The sequence below is a fragment of the Plecotus auritus genome (genome assembly GCF_963455305.1).
Source record: "Plecotus auritus genome assembly, chromosome: 9".
NCBI classification, from domain to species: domain Eukaryota; kingdom Metazoa; phylum Chordata; class Mammalia; order Chiroptera; family Vespertilionidae; genus Plecotus; species Plecotus auritus.
The window spans coordinates 115,573,235-115,590,161 of NC_137783.1; the positions used below are offsets into that span (position 1 = coordinate 115,573,235).

Sequence of the window (16,927 nt, forward strand, 5' to 3'; positions counted from 1 at the left end):
TCCATCACAAAGATGGCTGCACCCACAGCTGAAGCCAAGTTCCCATAAGGAGCCTTAATGAGCAATCAGCAGGGACCTGAGGCTACGCCCTTCCCCACCCCCATGGGGCTTGACAGGGGACCTCAAGGTGCGCTTCCTGTCCTGGTGCTGGGCTAGAGGACCTCAGGCTGCTCCCCTCACCCCAGCACCAGGCTGGGGGACCTCTGGCCATGCCCCCCACCTGGCAGGGCTTGACAGGGGACCTCAAGGTGCGCGTCCCGTCCTGGTGCTGGGCTAGGGGATCTCAGGCTGCTCCCCCTGCCCCAGCACCAGTCCGGGGGACCTCAGGCCACACCCCCCCCACCAGGTGGGGCTTGACAGGGGACTTCAGGCCGCGCCTCCTGCCCCAGCACCAGGCCAGGGAACCTGAGGCTGCGCCCCCCTGCCTGGCTGGGCTTGACAGGGGACCTCAAAGTGCACCCCCAGTGCTGGGTCGGGGGAACTCAGGCTGTGCCCCCCACCAGGTGGGGCTTGACAGGGGACTTCATGCCACGCCCCCCACCCTGGCACCAGGCCAGGGGACCTCAGACTGCATCTTCTGCCCAGCAGGGCTTGACGGGTGACCTCAGGCCACGCCTCCTGCCCCTGCCCAGTGGGGCTTGACAAGGGTAGGACTGGCCGGGTCTGGATCTAGGCCAATGGCGGGGGGGCACCGGCTGGGTCTGGGTCTCACGTGATTTTGAGGCGCATGTGGGTGGGCGAGGACTTGACTCTGGGTCCCGTGGTGTGCCCCAGACTCTGACAGGAGGAAGGTTTTCATATACATTTTACTAATTTTCTTTCATCTCTGACACTTCTATTATAGAGAAAGGGCAAATAGCAATATTAAATTATTTCCTCTAATTCTCTTTTAATGTGCACAAATTTCGTGCACCGGGCCACTAGTTGATTTTATAACTGGAAGTGTGTACCTCTTATTCTCCTTCACCTTTTTTTTTACCTATCCCCTCAACCCCTACCTCTTTGGCAACCATCAGTTTGTTCTCTATCTATGAGCCTATTTGTTTTGTTTTGTTTGTTCATTTGTTTTTTTGTTTTTTTAAAAATATATTTTATTGATTTTTTACAGAGAGGAAGGGAGAGGGATAGAGAGTTAGAAACATCGATGAGAGAGAAACATCGATCAGCTGCCTCCTGCACACCCCCCACTGGGGACGTGCCCGCAACCCAGGTACATGCCCTTGACCGGAATCGAACCTGGGACCCTTCAGTCTGCAGGCTGACGCTCTATCCACTGAGCCAAACCGGTTTCGGCTGTTCATTTGTTTTGTGTGGGTTTTTTTAGATTCCACATATAAGTGAAATCATATGGTATTTTTCTTTCTCTGACTTATTTCACTTAGCATAATACCCTTTAGGTCCATCCATGCTGTTGCTCAAACTAATTTTTGTCTTGTTTTCAGTTCCCTTTGACATGGTCACGTCAGTGTTAGTCTTCTCCATGCATTAACATGGCTCCTTCCCACCATTACTACAGCAGCCCCGGCACCACACTCTGGTTCCCCCTCCACCTCACATGTCTTGCCCTCCTTTCAGGACCAGCTTCTGCTCTACCTCCTCCACAGGCTCCCTCTCAGCAGGTTCTTCTCCTCTCTAATTTCCTAGGGTAGAAAGTATGCTTGCCTTTTTACAATTCTCCGGAGTTACCTTTACAACTCTGCATTTTCTCTGCTATTCCAATAGAACAGCAATTTTCAGCTGGTGCACTGCAAGAATTTTTAAAACATGCAATATCTGAATAGTTAGTCATGGGCACTGACCTCTTTTCCCTAAGATGCAAATACAAATATGACAATAGCTAACATAACAATAGCTATCCAGTGTGAATGAAACAAAAGTATACCTTTTTTTTGTTGGATCGGCCCCAAAAATATTTTTTTTGGAGTGTGCTGCAGAATTTTAGTAAATAGTTTATGTGTGCCATGAGATGAAAAGGCTGAAAACTGCTGCAATAGAAGGTCCTTCAGGCCCTAGCACCAGTCACAGTGGGATTTCAAAGCGTTTCTGTTGGGTGAACACTCTGTGGCATCCTGAATTACCTTTCTGCACATGATTTGCTTTGAGATGTCCCTAGCAACAACACAACCTTATGGCTAAGAATGCCAGTTACAGAGATTATACCCTAATTGTTTTAGAGTGGGGCCTGGACACTAGTATATAAAAGCAACAAGAACAACAAAAATCAAGGTTACCTTGCCCTCCCCATATAATGAAAAACGGCAGGTACCATTTTTCTGAGTATCAGGTTTTTCATTGGCAAAATGGGGATAACACTTATACAGACCTTGTTGGGCCATCCAGAGAATTAAATGAGATTATATATCTAAAAGGCTTGTGGTACAGTGCCCAGCACACACACAAAAGAGCTCAGTACTACGTCGTTATTTCTGGGCTTACTGCAGGAAAGGCTGAAGAGGTGGGTGCATGAGAGGTGCCCTGTATTCCCAAATTCTGCGATACCCTTCCTTGGTGTGTGCTGTAAACACGTGGCAATCCTCAGCTCTCCAATCAGTTGCTCAGACCACCAGCCAAGATCTACAAAGCTCTAGGTAAGTCCTAAGGTGTTTCTCGGGTGCCATTTGGCCTTAGTTCTGACCTGAGAGCCTCCACCTTCTCCCAATGACCAAGGTGGTGGAAAAGGGCCTGCGCTTGGGAAATCTTTCCTTTGATGGCTCCAAACCCCACATTTGGGCATCTAATACTCGTAGGCCCGTGGTTTTTGGACAGGCGGTGCTTTTCAAGTTTGAAACCGGCTCTATGTTCTCCAGATCTGGCGGGTGTGGTCCAGTCTGCACCTTTTCCTCAACGCACTGCACCCCAAAACGTGCTTTGGCCACACGCGGCGAGGGGAGGTGGAAGAGGTTGGCTTGCATCAGATCGGAGAGGTGCGGTGGCGAGAGCGCCCGGAGCGCGCACCCACTCATACACTCGAAACCTGGGTGCCACCGCTCTGAGCGCGAGGTGCGAGCGGAGTCCCGCGCTCCTCTAGGAGCCGGCGAGCGCCCGGAGTTCCCCGCTGGCGCCCCAGCTGGGACCACCGAGATCCCACTCTGCGGCGCGCACCCCTGACCCGGCCCCGCCCCTGGCGGCCGTGAGTGGCGGGCGGAGCGCTAGGAGCGAGGCGCGCTGGGCTGTGCGGCGCCACCTCTCCCGGTGCCGGGGGAGGGACGGAGGGGCCGGAAGGGGGAGAGAGAAAGCCCAACCGACCGGCTGGCAAAGAGCTGCATGCAACCGGTGGGAGGCCGGGCCGGCTGGGGCTGGGGCTCGGGCCGTTTCTCCGCGGGTCCCTGGCGGCGAGCGCGGACGGCCCGGAGGCGGCGGCTCTGAGCTGGCAGGCGGAGGGTTGTCTCCCGCGCCCGCCTGCCCAGCGCGGTCCGAGGATGCGGGGGGGCGATGCCCGGGGCCAGGGACGCGCTCTGTCACCAGGCGCTGCAGCTGCTGGCCGAGCTCTGTGCCCGTGGGGCCCTGGAGCACGACAGCTGCCAGGAATTCATCTACCACCTGCGGGACCGCGCCAGACCCCGGCTCCGCGACCCAGGTGAGTGCCGCCGCCACTGCCCGGCGCGGTCCGAGGGCCCTGGGCTGGGAGTTGGGGCCGCACCGGGGCCTGAGGCAGAAGAGCGACGCGGACTGGAAGGAAGGGAGGGGGGGTTGCCAACGAGCTAGAGGAGGGGATCAGGAACCAGCGCCCCCCGGGCCTGATGCCGGAACCGGGCGGGGACCCCGAGGAAGGCTGCTGAGCGGAGGCCGAGTCCAGGTGGGCAGGGGTAAGGTTGGAGGGACCACGCCCGCCACCTGCGCTACCAACGCTCGGGCTCCTGGGGGCGGCTCCAGAGCGCACAGCTCCGCGCCCCCTTTCCCGGGCTCTGCGCTCCGGGGGGGTCGGGGGAGGCCGCGACGGCCTTGGAGCCCTGGGAAGGGGGCCGAGGCCCGAGGAAAAGTCTGGGAAGTTGAGAGTTGGGGACAGCCCATGCAGCGACTGAATCCCACTGGGCGCTCTTCATCCTTGCGCTGAAGCGCCCATTTCCCTTCTTTGGTCTGGGTGAGAAGGGCGGGAGGGATCTGTCGTTGGGTAGGGGACAGGGAGCCCCGGGTCCTGGGCATCCGGGCCTGAACCCGTTCCCTGCGGGTCCCTTGGCGTGGAGGCGCCTGGGCCTGGCGCTTGGCATGACCAGCTGCCACCTCTGGGCACACCTGGGTCAGTGGGCTCTCTGATCAAGGCTTGTGCACCTGCAGTTATCCCCAGTGAAAGTTGTGAAGCTCCTAACTTTGGAAAGTTCATTTATTTTGGCATTTGATCAATGAAGGCTGGAGGAGGGAGTTTTGGTGGAGCCATTTGCTTTCCCCAATGGCTCTGGGTCTCCCACGTCTGACTTCTCATCTACTACTAGTTACTGGCATACACAGTCCCTGTAAATATTTTCTTGAGATTCTACTCACCTGGAGAAAGTATTTTTTCGAATATTCTCTCAGCCTAAATACTAAAAAAAAAAAAAAAAAGTAATTGTGATTGGATTGTTAAAGATGGGATGAAAAAAAAAAAAAGGCCTTTTTCCTGATAGTCCTGTGTATACATTTTGGAAATGAGCTATTGCTCTGCAAATTATCCAGCACAAATATACCTCATTTTAAGCCAATCTGTTATATAAAAATCCGTTTCCCAAAGGATAAATTAGAGAATGGATTGATTCATAAAGAGGTACACACCGAGCCTGACTTAAATAGCATTTCCTTGGATAGTATATTCAAAATGAGTCTGTAGGGCGAAGAGGACTCATCTGTTAAAAGTTTACAATATATTTTTCCACTCAAAGGCTTTTATTTCCATGGAAAAAGAAAAATTATTGTTCCCTATTGCCTGTGGTTACATTAACTTTATTGAATGATCAGTAATGTGTTATGTATGCAAAGTGGAGAATTAAGTCAAGAAATTCTGTTGATCCCAAATTATTTCCCCAGAATTTTAATGTCTGGCCTTTGTGTGGCTTGTTGCTGAATGTGACATGCTGCACAGAACGCAGGCATGGATGAGCGTGCCTCATGTCATGAACTAGGGGCGCAGGATGAAGTCCTAAGTGGGGCAAGTTCTGTCCTTCGGCAGCAGGAACAAGACAGTTATTTAGCATGCTTCATCCAAAGCAAGCCTTAGTGTTGCTGCGTCCCACGTCCTTGCCTGCGACTGTACCACGAGTTCCCATTGTTATCCCCCATAAGCAGTTGTCTTCGGCTTTTGTGCAAGAGAAGATGGATGGGGTCTCTTGCTGAGTTGCATGTTTAACATCTCTTTGGCCAATTTTATGCCTCTGTTCTTTTTCATCCACGAGCTGGATTCCATGTTCTTAGGTCTCCCTCAGCCCCTACACTGGGCGGCCCTTGAGAAAGAGTCACAGAGAAGGTTCCTTACGAAAGACAAATCTGATTCTTTGGCTGAGAAATAGCTATAGATAGGAGTATGCCTTCCTACTCTTGGAGTTCTTGAAAGCACTGCTCTGCTTTCTTAAACTACAGCACAGTGGGTTTTGAGGCAGCCCCTGAGGATTATGGGTTTGTGTCAGGAAGTATCCTGCTTTTGAGGAAGGAGTTGGGGGTGGGGTGGGGGTGGGGGTGGGGGACTGCGAGTGCAAGGTGAGAGGAACTGAGGCTGAAGTTGACATCCAAAGTGTACCCTCTCTTCCAGGGTACTTCAGTTCAGGCCAGAATTTTGTTTTCACTTTCCTCTTTCCTCTCCTTGCTTACATTAATTCTTACATCAGATGCATTTATCTCCCTCCCTCTGAAGCTGTTTGATTGTACACGCCAAGAGTGGCTTCAATTTCTGAGCCCTAAAAGCTGAGTGTCTGGAGTAGCTGCACAACAAAGACTGTGCATGGTGCCTCTGCTGTTGTGTAGTGAACCAGAACCACCCTGCACAGCAGCTCTGAACCTGAGTCCCAGGAGGGAGCTGTCTGTCTACAGGCATGTTTCCTTTTCTAGGAAGGAACCCACCTGGATGCCGCGCTCCAGCTTTCTCTGATTTCCATCCATGGCTACCTAGTGGTGGCCAGGTTTTCTCAAGCTCAGCTGAGGAACTTTGGTTTTAAAAGGAGAAAACACACGTGGACAACTCCCCGTGGACAGCATAGTGACACTGACTCTAGGATGTTAGTTCATGTTACAAGTGGGATTAGCCTGGGTTACAGACAAGCGGGCATCAGAAGGGTGATTCTTTCAGTGCTCTGATGTGGGAGTATTGCACCTTGTCTTTCTTAACTTGGTGTTAACAGAGGATTTGATAAAGTGTGATTTTTAAAAAAGGAAGCTAAGTCACAATTGGAACTAGGATGCCTCACTCAGTTCTTCATCTGTACCAGCTACGGAAAGTAAAGTGCTGATCTTTATGTTAAGTGTGAGTACCTTTTTCCACAGAAAGCAATTAGAATGCTTCTGCTAGGGGTCTTTCGGTTGTTTCATATACCAAAAGGGTGGGGCAAAAGTAGGTTTATAGTTGTGAGTATGCAAAACACAGTTTATTCTTGTATTATTCTTAATTATTGTATTGTTTGCCATACAAAGAACTGTAAACCTCCTTATGCCCACCCTGTATTGGCAATGTGGGACATAACTTGCAAATCTCAGAGAATAGCCTTCATGGCCAAGGGAAGAGCAAGTGCAAAGGTCCTGAGACAGAAGTGTCCTTAATGTGATTCAAGGACACACTGAGTTCAAGGGCATCTGAAGCAGAGTGAAAAAGATGGAGATAACAAGAAATGTGATCAAGTGTTTGAGGGGGAAGAGCATGTAAGGCCTTGTAAACTATTATATAGTCTTTGGTTTTTACTCTGAATGGGATGTGGAACCACCAGAAGGGTTTGAGCAGAGAAGTGGCAATGCACTGGCTGCTGTGTTGAGAAGATACTGTAGAAGGTCATGGCTTGAAGACAGAGAAACATGTTAGGAGGCTATTGTAGTAATCCAGACAGAGGAGACAGTGGCTTGGACCAGGGTCGTCTTAATGGAGATGGTGAGAAGGAATTGGAGTATGGACACTGAAGGCACAACATTAGGGTTTTTTGATGGAATGGATGTGAGGAGTGAGAGAACAGAAGTTAAGGATGACTCCAAAGCTTTTTGACTTAAGTATCTCAATTTACTACATAGAAGACTTCAGGAGGAGTAGAGTTGGAGTGGGGAGGGAAATGAGGAGGTTCCTGATTTATTTATTTTTTTAATTGTACTTACTGTGTGTTTAACAGTGACCTGAAGCATGTCTTCTTTAACATCACCAACTGGTCTGTGTTTGGATTTTGTAAATGGGGACTTCATTCTCTCTCCTAAAGAGGGCCAGTTGATTATAGGACAGCATTTATTGTTGAAAGGTTTTTCCTTGTATGGAATGAAAAGCTGTCTTTAACTTTCACCCATTGATCTTGCTTGTACTTTTTCCCATCAAAAAGAATGTCTCTTCTGGGGGGTGGGGGGATGGCGAGAATGTCTCTTCTCATTACACACCTTTGGCTGTTAGGAAGTAGCTATTTTAACTTTTCTCAACCTGTTGTTTCCACATCTGGAAAAGAGGGTTGGATCATGGGACTTCTAGATTTTCACCACATTTTATTATTTTCTTCTTAAGTCTTTTCTTCTGTAGACTGCCAGCCATGTCTGTGCCAAGCATTTAATGTAGGCCACCTAATTTAATCCTCATAACATCTTCTAAGACCTTGCTGTTCAAAGTTTTCATTTGTGGACCAGCCCCATAGGCATCGTCAGGCAGCTTATTAGAAATGCAGACTCTCAGGACCCCGCCCAGACCTACTGCATATAATTCTGTGTATTAGCAGGAGCCTCAGCTAATTCATAGGGACATTGAAGTTTGAGGGGCATTGCTACAAGATTGATGTATATGAATAAACTAAAGCTCAGAGAGCTAAGCTAGCCCAAGAAAAGAGTTGAGCTTAAGTCAAAGTAGCCTAAGTCAAAGTAGGCAAACACCTCACATATACTAAGAGTGTAGGAGTTATTGTCAATGAAAATTCCCTACGTATTTTTCATCAGAGCCATCTTTAGACTCACTTTCTTTGTTCTGCACTTCTATATTGGATTTCATTTCTCAGTGTAGTTTAAATTCTATGCAGTTTTAAGGATTCAGCTCAGTTTTTGGTTATGCATTTTTGAATTATATGAATTTGAATGATATGAAATATTTGAGTTTTATGAATTATTCAGGATACTGGTTTTCCATTGACATTCTAGCTTTGTATTTCTAGAGACTTTTCTTCATTTTCTGGTTCACCTGGTCAATAGGGTGTGAAGCAGGGCCTTAGGACACATCACTGATGACTCCTCTTTCTAGATCAGCCGTGGGCAAACTACGGCCCGCGGGCTGGATCCGGCTGTTCTATCTGGTTCTCTTGCTCTCCCCTCCGCTCCTTTACTTTGAATTTATATTAGTTCACACAAACACTCCATCCATGCTTTTGTTCCAGCCCTCCGGTCCAGTTTAAGAACCCGTTGTGGCCCTCGAGTCAAAAAGTTTGCCCACCCCTGTAATCTAGATGGACGTTAACCCTATTCAGGAAAAGCTTTTTCTAGACCAGTGGTTTTCAACATTAGGCAGCTTTACCAAACAAACAAAAATAAAACAAACAAAAAATTTAAAACATTCAATCGAATCTCTGGGGCTGGGGCCTAGTATCGGTATTTTTTTAATTCCTCAGCTGATTCAAATGTGCAGCCAGGAGGAGGACAACTGTTAAGACCATCAACTGGGCCAAAACCGGTTTGGCTCAGTGGATAGAGCGTCGGCCTGCGGACTGAAGGGTCCCGGGTTCGATTCCGGTCAAGGGCATGTACCTGGGTTGTGGGCACATACCCAGTGGGAGGTGCGCAGGAGGCAGCTGATCGATGTTTCTCTCTCATCGATGTTTCTAGCTTTCTATCCCTCTCCTTTCCTCTCTGTAAAATATCAATAAAATATATTAAAAAAAAAAAAAAAGACCATCAACTGGAGGATGAATCCACCTGACTCTGCTCAGCTTGCAAAATTAGGAAAGATGGTATCCAATGTCAGGGGTTTTGACTGTGCCCCTTGCACCTTTACTACCTAAATCAACGAATTCTTAACTTTCTTTTGACATTATTATCCCAAACTTTTATTTTGCAGACTCTTTAAAATTATCCTGAGAGTCTATTATGTTCACTCAGTTGGGGGGAAAAAGAAAGAACAAATTGAGAAAATCATGCCAAATACTATTTCATTAAAAGGCCATAATGTGGAAATTTTATTAATGTCACATTATAGTGAATTAGAGTGAAGTAAACTCATTAGAAAATGTGCATGTAAAATGATAATTAAATATAGTTTCTAAGGGAAAATTTCCAAAATAATTACCAGATTAAATACTAGCCTTAATTCACATTTTCACAGATAGTCCAAAGAAAATCAACCTGAAAACACTGGATTTTTATGAATAGACATTGATGTGATTATGCACAAGGGGATTAATTTTTAAAATGAATGTTAATTGCAATCAGGAAATCAACTTCTAAGGAATGAGTGGCATATTGGATGCATAATATGTGAAGATCTAATTTACATTTACTTCAGTGACATTTTGGAGCTTCTTTATAAATATTTTATTTAAACAAGTGTGTTTTCATCTCTGTGGGATTCCTCTACATGGACCGTCGAGTGGTATAGGCAATTGTTAAGAGGGAAAAACAAAAGCAAACCATGGTAAAGGCTTCACAGGCAGCCCTGTGACCAGCTGCCTCTTTTAAGGATAAACAATCAAAAGCACACACTTTTTGATGCGGGCTAAACTCTCACAGAAAAATTAAGCTGACACCTCAGGAAAAGTACCCTGAAATTATCTATTTTGTAAAGAAGATAGGCATTGCTTTCACTGGGAAAGCGTATTAGAATTTTTGTGTTTGTGTGTGCACATGTGCTTTCCCATATGTTTGGCTTCAAAAAACAAACAAACAAACAAACAAATGCTTCATAGTTCTTTCTTAACTGATCTACTTGAAGGAACTAACAAGTTCACATGCTATCATGTTGGAGAAGAGGGAGGGACTTAGTGAGAGGCAGCAGTGGGAGAGCGGTCTCATTTTTTAAGGGATAAGTTGGAGTATTTCTCCTTTCTAAATGAAATCACAGTTTCAGCCATAAAAGTGCTCCGTGGCTGCTGCTTCTAAGTGTTTCATTGGTTGGCTGTGGGAACGGCTTTAAACCAAAGCAATTCCATGAAGTAGGTTTTGCAGACCTCCTTGAAATAGTCATCCTGTGCATGTACTTTATCACACGAAAACTTTTATATCAACATTGATAGAGCTGCATCTGAAAGAAAAATAAATGAACTCACCCAGGAAATCAAGATGACAAAATGGAATAGGCAAGAGCTTTGGAGTCAGAATCTGATCCTGCACTTACTAGCTTTGTGACTTTGAGCAAAATATTTAACTCTTCACTTTATTCATCTGTAAAATGGGAGTGGGTGGCTGTCCTAGCACAGTGCCTAGGGCAGGGGTGGGGAATGTAGAGTGCAGGCCCTATAAAGCCCGGGAAATCATTTGGTCTGGCCCTGCCAAGGCATTAGGGGTGAGTTAATTAAATGTTTGACCAAATATAGCAGGCTAATTTTTTAGTTGATAATTTTGTATGGCCTGCTAATGATCTTATAAGTATCCAAATGGCCCTTGGTGGTAAAAAGTTCCCCACCCCCGGGCTAGGGTAAGTGCTCAGTAAATAGAAATTGGTGGTAGAAGCATCACCTGTCCATGTTTCCTCTCAGCTGTGTCCATGACATGCATGTTTCACCTATTTGCAATCATTCAGAGACAAATTTTCTATTCTACATTTTGTAAACTTAGAATTTTATTACAACTTATTAGCTGTATGCTCCATGTAAGTGTCCTTGTTTTCTCATCAGTAAAATGGATTACTAGTCTCCAGATATCTACAGAAAGCCCAATTTAATTTGAATTTTAGATAAGCAACAGATAGTATTGCATGGGACATACTTATATTAAATAACTAGAGGCTCGATGCATGAAATTCATGCAAGAGTAGGCCTTCCTTCCCTGGCTGCTGGCAACGGCTTCCCTCTGGCACTCGGGACCTGGGCTTCCCTCACAGCCCTGGCTTTGTCCAGAAGGTTGTCTGGTCTAATTAGCATATTACACTTTTATTATTATAGATTATGCTTGTCTATCTGAAATTCAAATTGAACTGGACACCTTACATTTTTATTTGCTAAATCTGCCGATCCTCTATTAGTACTTATCTCATAATGTGTGAAATACCAAAGTAATTGGCACATAGCAAATGTTCAATAATTATTAACCATTATACCTATTATAATTTTTCCATAATGAACAATTATTGTGCAATTATTGTGATGACAATATATATTCCAAAGAGTAAACATACATTTTTTAAAAAATATATTTTATTGATTTCTTACAGAGAGGAAAGGGAGAGGATAGATAGTTAGAAACATCGATCAGCTGCCTCCTGCACACTTCCCACTGGGGATGTGCCTGCAACCCAGGTACATGCCCTTGACTGGAATCGAACCTGGGACCCTTCAGTCCGCAGGCCAACGCTCTATCTACTGAGCCAAACCGGTCAGGGCTAAACATACCTTTTTAACGTAACTATTTTAGGGGAGGATTTCTAGATTCTAATTTTTCATTACTATTAATAATATTTTATGTTTATGGTATCCTACTCCCTTTTGGGAAAATTTCTTAATGATAAATGATCAACAATGGGCTCAAATTGCTGCCCAGTAGATTGATGCCATTAAGCCCTGCTACATGCCAACAGTAAGTCCACTAGCATTAGGTGGTATAACGTGAACTTAAGGTTGCTATTTACCAGGACATGTGTTTCTCTACAAGGGCATATGTATGGCCATTTACTTGTACTTTTTAAAGTAGCGACCTCATTGTTGTTTCAATTTGTACTTCTTGTAGGTAGAATTGAATATATTTAATATTTTAAACCTACTTGTATTTCCTTTTATGTAATTTTTCTGTGTTTATTCTCTACCATATGCCAGTTTATTTTTTTGAGAATCTACTGGTTTTCTTACCAATTTGCATTAGTTTAAAATATAAACATTCTGTTAAATTAGCTCATAGGAGGAACATTGTATAATGAATAAATTCAGATTATCTGACTATAATCAATCTATTGTATTTTAGGGGTGCATAAGGAAATAGGGATTCATTGTAGCATTCTTTTTTTTTTTGTTTTTGAGGGGAGGGTTAAGCTTTAATTGAACAATGTTAAGAATTAGAATTTTTCGTTTTCTGCCCATAATGGCAAAGAGATGAAAACTAACACATTGTAACATTCTTTCCATGCAAAGTGCTGCTTTTATTTATATGAAATATGAAAACAATTTGTTGTTACATAACTCGGATATCTTTTTCCTTTATGTTTTCTCTCCCTCTTTCCAACCTCTCCTCCCTTCCAGCACTTACGTTTTCTCCCCCTCTTTTCAACCTCTTTTCCTTTCCTGCACTTAAGTAACCTTTACTCTAGCCACACTGATATGACCACTCTTTTTTAATTATAATTAAGTTAAATTTTAAAAAAAGGTGTTGAGTGCCTCTTAAGTGCCAGGTACTAGGTTAGGCATCAGTAATTCAGAGATACATTAGACATGGTTATTACCTTTATGGAATTGAGATAAAACAATATTTACAATGAATAAAATGAAGAAAAGAAGGGAGATATGTGCTGGAGACAGTGCAGGAAAGAGGAGAGAATTAATTTAGCTGACTGAGCAGATCTGCAGAGGTTTCCTAGAAAAGTTGATTCTTGGGTGGAGCACTTTGCCTGGAATGTGTGGGTGGGAAGGACAGGACAGTCTAGGAACTCAGAAAGGCCCTAAGACAGGAGAGAGCGGATCTTCAGTAAAAGTAAGTGGAGTGTGTGTTGGGGCTGTAGAGGGATGAGTCTGTTTCTGGTAGACACTGGTCAGATCATGGAAGTTCTTGCATGCTGTTGTCAAAGTCCCGCAGAGGATTTGGGCTAGAGCACTTCCATGCAGAAATCTTGAAAGAAATACAATTTACTGTGATGAGCCCAAAGGATCCATTCTCAGCAAAGTACAACAGGAGATTTCAGGATGGGGGGAGTTCTGTGAGTGCACTCAAGTCTTTCTGGTTCTGTGGGAAGTGGGCTCGAGTGGGTGGTAAGGATGCTTTTCCTGTCCAAGGTAAGGTCCTGACAGATTGGAATCACAGAATGGGGGATTACCTATTTTAGATTCTCAATCATGTCACCCTGAAACGCAAGTATAATTACCTCATATAGTTGTAAAAACTACCTTTAGCAAGTTTAGTCGCCTGGTTCAAGCATCTGGGCCCCAGATATAATTTCAGACTATGCCAACAGTGACATCTTGTTTCTTTGCCTGGTTATTTAACAATGAAAAAGCAACATATTGAGTTACTTTGAAACGACTCTGTTTGTGGATATGCACAGTCTGTTTTTTCTGATGAGGTAGGCTTGTTATCAGAAAGGGCCAGGCCTGGAGTAGGTCTGCTTTGGGCTGGCAGGTAGTGCGTGGGTTCTTGACTTTGTGAGGAAAGTGAGATGAAGGGTTTTTGTTTCCATTTTAAATTGTAAGAGATAACAGCACTAATGTGATGGGAATGATCTAGTAGAGAACAGAAATGCATGAAGTAGGATAAGGAGGGGAGGATTGCTGGAGCAATGTCCTTGAATGAGTATCTGGATATCCTTCCTAGGAGTTCAAGGAAGAAGTCTAGAGTCTGCATATATACATTTAGGAACAATCAGCATAAAGATGATATTTAAAGCTGAGAAACTAGATTAGATCACCAACAGGCAAATGAAGATTAAAAAGAAAAGAAGTCAAACAGGTCCTCTGATCTGGGATGCTTCCTGAGAATGCAGTGAAGAGGAGGGGGCCAGAGATTATGGAAGGGCTGCAGTTGTTGGACGGTCAGGTCTAGGGTATGATCATGGTAGTAAGGCCCTAAATTAGGCTGGAAGACAAATTACTGAAGGAGACAAGGAGAAGAACGGAAATACCAGCGTTTCAGAGGTATTGTATTAACCAAAAATTAAGAAAAAAGTAGTGTTCAGAGAGTGACAACAAGCCAGAAATGGGGTGGGGGGAGTGACCCGAAGAAGAGTAGGTGTCCGTGACGAGGCTGGGTATCTGTGGTGCAAGGGGTGTAAGGGCTGCACTCAGCCAACATGACATTCAAAGCTGGGGGATCTTAGAGAAAACACCAGAAGTAGTAGGCTATTAGTATTTATCTAGGCAGAGATGTTGAATGAATGCTTTAAGGAAATGGAGTTGAAGAAGAGAAAATAGATATAAAAAATATTCAACAGGTAAAACACTCAGTACACTGAAATGAGTGGATGGATCCTAATTCCCAAATTTTTGGCACAAGTGCCCAGGAGGATGGTCTTATCAGGTCTACTGCAGGAAGTCTGGGGAAGTAATGAGATTAACTTTGAATCCTTTAAGTTTGAGGATGTGTATGAGATCCAGTGCAGATGTCCAAGGAAGTTAACTGCTGGAACCATTGGAAAGAAGTTACTGGAACTCAGAGAGTGAGAAGTGGTTGAATTCTAAGGCCACTTCTAAATTGAAGGGTTTTGGAAAGTGATTCTCAATCCCAGCTAGGCATCAGAATCAATTGGGGAACTTCTGAAGATGCAAGTGCCCTTTCCCCAGACTGACTAAATCAGAATCTTCTGGGCTGACACCTAACATATCTCGACACATGAGTCTGGTGTGCAGCCAATGTTGCAAATGACATGCATTTAAGGCCTTTATGGGTGGATATTACTTTTTACAGCCTCAATGTCAAAATAAGTGCTCCAGCCTTTTGTATAAATTTGTTATAAAATATTAGGCAAGAAAATCCAAGCACAAAAATGCATTTACTATGTGTCATTGATCCTTATTTTCTTACCAGAGCAGGAGGTATCTCAAAGTATTAGTAAGTACGGCTGCTGTTGGTGCAACTAATTATAAATTCTGTATAAAATTTAGCTGTAGGATGTAACTCTAGCATCCTGGCACTAAAATCATGGTCTTCTTTATTGCTAGGCTTGTAGTACTATGATTATGATTTATTTTTAAGTTAGGGTAACCATGTTGTAAATGCACTCTGTAAAAATTCTAAGTAGGCTGTGAAGTTAGAGAAGAACATGCTTACTTGATTCCTGTGGGCTGTCCCTCATTCTTGCCAACATTTTCACTTCCTGTCAGAAAAACCTGGGAAAACAAAGAAAGAGGGGCCACATTAGAACCACTTTGAACACTTTTCAGAAAATCTTAGGTCAAACATATTTTTCTTTCTGAATTTTTCAAATAACATGGGTGTCAATAATATGGATGGCATAGCTGAGCCAGCTCTGAATGCTTCCCAAATTATTTCAGAGGGAATGAGAAAACTGTTGTTTGCTTTCCTTTAATCTGTTCCACTGCGGCCGCTACTTTAGATTTAATGTCACTGTAATATCCTGAATTTATAGGTCATCCTTCTTCCAGGGCTTTTAAAGTGCTTTGTGTGAATTACTTTAATTTTCAGGGAGTTAAAATTCATCATGTTATGGAATATATTTCAGAAAGAGTCTACAAAAAGAACTAGAAAATCCCCCACGTGCTTCTTTTTGCCGTCCAGCTGCTGTGGGTAGAATCACCCATTGATCCTAACTCCACAACTGCTTTAGAGCCCATTTATGTGTGGATTGCTGTAGGCTTCTCATGGGGCATCTAATCCCCAGAGGTTCAATTTGAGAGGATCCACTCTGTAGGCCCATAAAGATTAAAATAGCAGCTCTTTTTCATTACATTGGTTTTATGATCTTTTAATTTTCATATTGTCTTACACTTCAGTGACTCAATCACCACTCTCTTACCAGTGCCTTAGAATGTGGGAATTGGGAAGTTAACTCAGACAGATTTACAAACAAGAGCTCTACGGTGTACGCCTTTATAGTAAAGGGCGATGGTTCAGGGCTGTGGACGCAGTGCTATGGACAGCCATCGGCTCTGATCAGGGAAGCTCCTGGGGAGCAGCAGGTGGTAAATAGTGGCCTTAATCTTGCAGCTAAGAACACGAGGAAATGTCAGGAGGACCAAGAGCTAGCTTTACACTAGCTGGTTCTTTCTTTTTTTCAAATATATTTTTATTGATTTAAAAGAGGAAGGGAGAGGGAGAGAGATATAGAGACATCAATGATGAGAGAGAATCATTGATTGGATGCCTCCTGCACGCCCCCTACTGAAAACCACGCCCACAACCCAGGCATATGCCCTTGACCAGAATCAAACCTGTGACCCTTCAGTCTGCAAGCCGACGCTCCATCCACTGAACCAAGCCAGCTAGGGCAACACTAGCTGGTTCTTTAAATGTTCAAGAACTAGTTTCATTAAAGATATTAAAATAACAAGTTTAAAATATCTGTGGATTGTATATTGTCTGTATCTACTCTTTTTGCAAAGCCTCATGCTAATTAAACTAACATTCCTGTAATATACTGAATGTGACATAGAAGTCATTAAGTAAAACTTACATTATTTTACTTTTTCTTGTAAAAAGGTGTCATTTGGCTTTTAGTACAAAATGACCCAGAGAAATACAGAAAGAAAATGTATAAGCCAGTTACTGAATTTTTAAAAATCCCCAATAGACAAATCTCAGTCACATTCCCTGTCTTTGGTCTGGATTAGAAAACAGGAAGCTACAAACCCACCAATATCTGTCCCTTTGAAGAGATAGTTTTTAAAAAGGAAAGAAAGTAAAGAAGAATGAACAAACAGTCCCTGAAATCGGGCAGGTGGTTTTTAGAGGCTACTATATCTTGCCTTAGTCACCCTGTGAAATGAGATAACTGTGGTTG

General features: G+C 44.2%; 1 protein-coding gene across 2 annotated transcripts in view; it reads left to right on the forward strand.

Annotated features, from left to right (window-relative positions):
* The first annotated feature begins 2,918 nt into the window (after positions 1–2,918).
* SYT9 (synaptotagmin 9) overlaps positions 2,919–16,927 on the forward strand; it is a 159,928-nt gene continuing 145,919 nt past the window's right edge. For both annotated transcript variants that reach the window (XR_013959033.1, XM_080641619.1), the window contains exon 1: positions 2,919–3,577. Coding sequence is in view for 1 of the 2 variants with exons in the window: in XM_080641619.1 (XP_080497745.1) it covers positions 3,433–3,577 (145 nt within the window). In the remaining variant the exon portion in view is untranslated. The remainder of the gene's footprint in view (positions 3,578–16,927) is intronic.